At 46.0% G+C, this 6,000-nt stretch overlaps 1 protein-coding gene across 1 annotated transcript in view; it reads right to left on the reverse strand.

Moving 5' to 3' along the window:
* c17h6orf89 (chromosome 17 C6orf89 homolog) overlaps window positions 1–4,401 on the reverse strand; it is a 30,513-nt gene extending 26,112 nt beyond the window's left edge. Inside the window, exon 1 of the mRNA XM_072480368.1 lies at window positions 4,177–4,401. Within this exon, the coding sequence (XP_072336469.1) occupies window positions 4,177–4,368 (192 nt within the window). The 5' untranslated portion in view covers window positions 4,369–4,401. The remainder of the gene's footprint in view (window positions 1–4,176) is intronic.
* Window positions 4,402–6,000: the final 1,599 nt, after the last annotated feature.

Consider the following 6,000-nt stretch of genomic DNA (forward strand, 5'->3'; position numbering starts at 1 on the left):
GTTGTTGTCGTAATTAGACTTCAATTCCAGACTTTCTTTTATTGAATTCAAATTTCACCATCTGCCATGGTGGGATTCAAACCCCAGAGCATTACACTGGGACTCTAGATTACTAGTCCTATGTCACTATCACTATGTCATCACCTCCCTTCTTGGGTATTAGAAACCAGAACATTTTCCAGCCATCTTGCACACAAACTAGTATCTACACATTCACTGGGGGAAAATAGCGATCAAATGTGATCCCCAATTTGAAACATTATTAGAGCATATTACCTCCCCACCTTCCTACACAACATTTTGTGTGCTCTCCAATTACCAATCAGGAAAACAAATATTCATTACTATGCTGCTCTGTTTACATTACTATGTCTAAAAGCAAAATGAAACTAAATCTTTAAACGTCACAAATCAAAAGGAAACCACTTCAATGTCCATCTACTCCTTACAATCATTTACCTACTCCTTATTCATTTGACACCGATAGTAGACGCCTTTTGACCTTTAATAGTTCTCCACTTCAAGCAATTATCTTAGCCTTATGGTCTGTTTAAACCACTGTTTGCAGCAGAAAATTCCACATTTTAACCACTCTCGTGTAATTTTATTTGGCCCATCTCTTGGAATTCTTTGAAAGATTACTGGTCTAAATGTTACAGCCAGCAGTAACTCGTCATTCACTGCAGTGACAGATGCTCATGGGCTTTTAACCACAGAATGTAATTGTGCGTCTAATCCAATGTTGTGCCCTCTACAGGGATCTATAAGCAGGACAAGCAATCAGCGAGGGCCTTCCACTAAATTGAAGATCCTCACTTGGGCAGGGTCGAAAACAGGAAGCAAAAACCTAGCTTTTCTATGCACAGAAAATGAAATAAAGGCTGGGAAAGAAAGTAAGATGGAATTGAGAGATAAAAGCACAGTAAAAAAATATATACTTCTGAAATCGCCAAATCCAATTACATTCCGAAAGAATGAGATTGAAATTATTATTGTTTTCAGGCCAGAGCGGTTATTTGGCAGTAATTATCATTTAACACAGTTAAAAATGCACTTCTTAATTCGTCAGCCCTATTTTTTAACCATATTTAATTAACAAATACTGCATTTGCATGCCATTTGCTATTTTAATGCAACTCTACCAGCAATGACTGTTCCAGCATAACTCAAGGCAGGATTTTTCAAACTGCAGGTCACAACCCGCAGGTGGTTCGCGGCATTCCCGATTGCAGGAGAAGCACCCAACAGCCGCGACCAGCTTTTAAGAGTGCCAGTCACAACCAGCCTTTAAATGCAAATGATGCAATCTTCCCGCCAGAAGCGGTGGCAGAGAGCAGGTCACACGACCTGTATATCTGTGCTTTTGGTGCAAAATCACAGAGGAGAAATTTCTTCATTTTCTAGCTGCAAGCAAGCAAGGCAGCAGAACTGAAGATGGGTCATTTTTCCCTGGATGCTAAGGGGGGCTTTGCTGGGTTGAATGGGCAGGGTACACCATTGCCATGTCCAATGTCTAGATCAATGCAAGGTGATCGATCCAGTTCTATTCCTTTTCAACAATGGCATTCTGAAAACTGGGTGACTTTTAAGACTGGCACAAACATTTGTGATCAAATTAGAATAATGAACCAATTCCATCATCTCATCAACCCTTCTATTCCATCCATCCCATGACACCATCTAATGCAATTGTCTCCCTCCCACAGGAATATAGGAGTCGGCCTTTCATCCCCTTGAGCCTGCTCTGGCATTCAACTAATCTCCTACCACACACCACCTTCCCGCACTATCCTTGTATTCCTTGATGTTAATGATATCTATAAATCTCCGAACTCTGCTCTGAACTTATTCAATTACTGAGCCGCCCATGCCATCTCCTCCGTCCAAGCACCACCACCCCCCCCCTCCGTCCCCTCTCTGCTATTTCAATTATCAATCAATACTTAGAAACTCGGTTTCATATTAATACAAAATATTTAATCTCCTTATGGGCGGCATGGTAGCAGAGTGGTTATCACTATTGTTTCACAGCTCCAGGGTCCCAGGTTCCATTCCTGGCTTGGTTCACTGTCTGTGCGGAGTCTGCATTTTCCCCACGTCTGCGTGGGTTTCCTCCGGGTGCGCCGGTTTCCTCCCACAGTCCAAAGATGTGCAGCTTAGGTGGATTGGCCATGCTAAATTGCCCTTAGAGTCCAAATAAAAAGGTTAGGGGAGGTTATTGGGTTTCAGGGATAGGGTGGAGGTGTGGGCATAAGTAGGGTGCTCTTTCCTAGGGCCGGTGCAGACTCGATGGGCCGAATGGCCTCCTTCTGCACTGTAAATTCAATGATAATCTATGAGGATCTTTTTTAAAATAAATTTAGAGTACACAATTCATTTTTCCAATTAAGGGTCAATTTAGAGTGGCCAATCCCCTAACCTGCACATTTTTGGGTTGTGGGGGCGAAACCTACACAAACACGGGGAGAATGTACAAACTCCACACGGGCAGTGACCCAGAGCCGGGATCGAACCTGGGACCGCGGCGCTGTGAGGCAGCACTGCTATCCACTGTGCCACCATGCTGCCCCCTCTCTGATAATCTATGAAAAAACATTTCCAAGTATTAATCTTATTGAAAATCAAAATACATCTGCCAGAAGAAAATCTCAAAGCCTTTATAACCAATACCAACATTTTAAGAAGGATTACCACTCTGCATTCACATGTTATGAAAGTGTGAAATGCACAAGTTCCAACAAGTTGATGAAGGATGGCACCCAAATAGAAGACTGATACAATGGAAACATTCATCATCACATGATCAGGGAACATTTATCAAGTGATCATATTAATTATGTTTCACAGAGAAGGAAATTAAGTACATATCATGTTTATGTGGCACCTGAAGGCTTGGCTCTTCTTTCACAGCATGCAAACAGGAGCCATGTTTTTGTTGCTTTCATGCCTTTTTTATTAATTGGCTATCTAAAACTACAGATGATGTTCTAACTGCAACCTAACCATTATTATTTTACTCTTGTTCTTGGTGGTACAGTAATTGAGTCTTGCAGCACAGAAATAGGCTTTTCGTCCCAACTGTCTGCATCGTTTGATCACTGGATTCTGGCCTTTTTCAAATAGCTTTATCTACTAACAAACATGCTTTCAGGAAATTAGACAATGCATAATTTCTCTCTGTTCAGCCACATCCTTGAGCATTTTTCCATTCCATTTCATGTAATTCCTTTTAATTATTACCAAGGCTAAATACTATCTTGTCAGCTAGTTTCACAAGCCTACCTTGTGCCCTCTTGATGTCTTTTACAATCATGCTGGCTTGTGGCCAAATCTCCTATTTTTGTGTTGTCAGCAAATCTCAGATGACCAAATGTAAATCAAATATATCATACTCGGTCACATATAGGACAAAGAGTGGCCTCCATTCGGTACCTTACACGCCATCCAGACCCTCTCCAATTCAACACCTACATTACACACACCAACTGCATTGCCTTAAAAAATAATTTTCTGCATGACTCTGCTTTAGCAAATGGATGACCACAGACAGCCATTTCGAAATATTGAATGGCTGCCCTAGTTACCCAGTTTAGCCTACACTCGAGTGTTACATTAGCAAGCCTTCAGTCCTCCAGCACTATTTGAAAATCTAGGAAGGATTTAAAATTGTGGTCAGATCCTCTGCTGTGTATCTTTTCCTAAACTGTTGAAAACCCATCTACCGACTCAGAGATAATCAGGTGCGAGGGAAAATTAGTGTTAATTTGGTTTTTGGTAGTAACTTGGTGACACTTCCCCTTGGGTCAACCAAGTCCCGAGACAGACCAGTTGCTCATGGCTGCAAAGTCAGGAAACAGCAAGTCGGGGAAACAAAGCGGCCCCTGCAGCCAGTGATCCACCCAGCAGGTTACTTTGCACCAACTTCCTATTTTTGGATGAATTGCTCAATGTGGGGGCAGGTCCGGGACAGACTGAGTCAGCAGCAGAGAGGAGAAGCAAAACCAGAAATCCCAGACCGGGGGGGGGGGGGGGGGCAGCGTCACCTGTCGTGGACGGCCTGCGATTCTCGGGCCTCTCTGCCTAAGGCCCCGGGCTGCTGGCACCGACCTAGAACCCCCAGATTGACTGGCCGGGCACCGACCCCTTCTCCCCTCCCACCCGGGGCCGCTCCCTCACCTTAGCCGCCGTCAGGAGCCGCGGGTGTCTGACCGCTTCCCTCTGCGGTTCGTTGGTCTCCAGGATTTGGGCGATGAACCTCTCGATGTCGCGCTCGGACATGCCATAGCGCTCCCCGGACTGCCGCAGCACCTCCACGCTGTCGGCCAGCTTCTCATAGATACACTGCTCACTGGGGACGGCCCCCATCATCCGCCATCACTGGAGCCACGGAAGGAACCGCGCCTGCGCTGCATGGTATCACCACCGCGCCTGCGCTGCCGAGCATCACCACCGCGCCTGCGCTGCCGGGCATCACCACCGCGCCTGCGCTGCCGGGCATCACCACCGCGCCTGCGCTGCCGGGCATCACCACCGCGCCTGCGCTGCCGGCCATTATGTCAGAGTACATAAGATTCAGAACGGACGAGGGCTGCCAGGATAATGGCGTTCGCAGCCATGGCCATGGTTTCAGGGGGTAATAGAATGAATCATAGAATTTCAGTGCTGAAGGAGGCCATTCGGCCCATCGAGTCTGCACTGGCCCTTGGAAAGAGCACCCTACCCAAGCTCACACCTCCACCCTATCCCCGTAACCCCACTTAACCTTTTGGACACTAATGGCAATTTATCATGGCCAATCCACCTAACCCGCACATCTTTGGACTGTGGGAGGAAACCGGAGCACCCGGAGGAAATCCATGCACAAACGGGGAGGATGTGCAGACTCCGCACAGACAGTGACCCAAGCCAGGAATTGAACCTGGGACCCTGGAGCTGTGAAGCAACTGTGCTAACCACTATGCTACCATGCTGCACCCATGTCGCCATCAAGGAACTCTCAGAGTAGCTGGTGACATTCATCACAGAAAGGGGCTTCTACTTGCTCAATGTGCAGGTGGTCTGTGATCACAGAAAGCAAATAATGCAGATGTGTGGACAATATCCAGTCAGCAGTCACAATGCCTATGCGCTGCAGCTGTTTGAGCCAAGGCATGGATGGGTACTCGGTGACAGGAGATAGCCTCGTCAGACCGAGCTGATTATGCCCATCAGAAACCATTGCAGTGAGGCAGAAGAGAGGTATAATGCTGGTCACGGCACATTGAGGGTCATAATAGAGCAAACTATTGGTCTTCTGAATATGTGCTTCCATTCTGGCGTGTCCTGCAGCAATACCCAGTGAGGGTGTCCCGGATAATCATTGTGTGCTGCGCATTACACGTTGCTATGCAGACAGGGTAGAACATCAGCCCAGAGGAAGAGGCACAAACCTAATCTAATCAGGAGATCATGAATGTTAAGATTGCAATTGAAAGGGGACCACAGCATCTGCAGTTGCCAATGCCATATCCCTGGAGGTGGATGCATTGGAGGCAAGGGAACACCTCATCCTGACCAACTCTCAAAGACTTAGTCAGCAATAAGGGTCATGCATTCACCAGCCTTACTGTCTGGCCATGAATGGCACATGTGCTTGTAATAAAAGCATCATCCCATTGCCATAGGACTTAGGAGTAGGAGTAGACCATTTGGTCCTTCAAGTCTGCTGCACCATTAGACAACATCATGGTTGATTTGGCTGTGGTCTCAACTTCATGTTCCTGTCTGCCCCTCATAATCTTTGACTTCCTTGACCATATCTCTAACTCTGCCTTTAATAAATTCAATGACCTAGCCTCCACTGTTTTCTGGGGAAGAGAATTCCACACACTGACAATGTTCAGAGAAAGAAAAATTCCTCATCTCTGTCTTAAAAGGGAAACCTTTTATTTTTAAACTGTCCCCTAGTTCTAGTCTCCCAATTGCATTGATGCCTGCATCACAATTGGCGAGAAAGCTCTC

This window comes from Scyliorhinus torazame, chromosome 17 (assembly GCF_047496885.1).
Source record: "Scyliorhinus torazame isolate Kashiwa2021f chromosome 17, sScyTor2.1, whole genome shotgun sequence".
NCBI classification, from domain to species: Eukaryota; Metazoa; Chordata; class Chondrichthyes; order Carcharhiniformes; family Scyliorhinidae; genus Scyliorhinus; species Scyliorhinus torazame.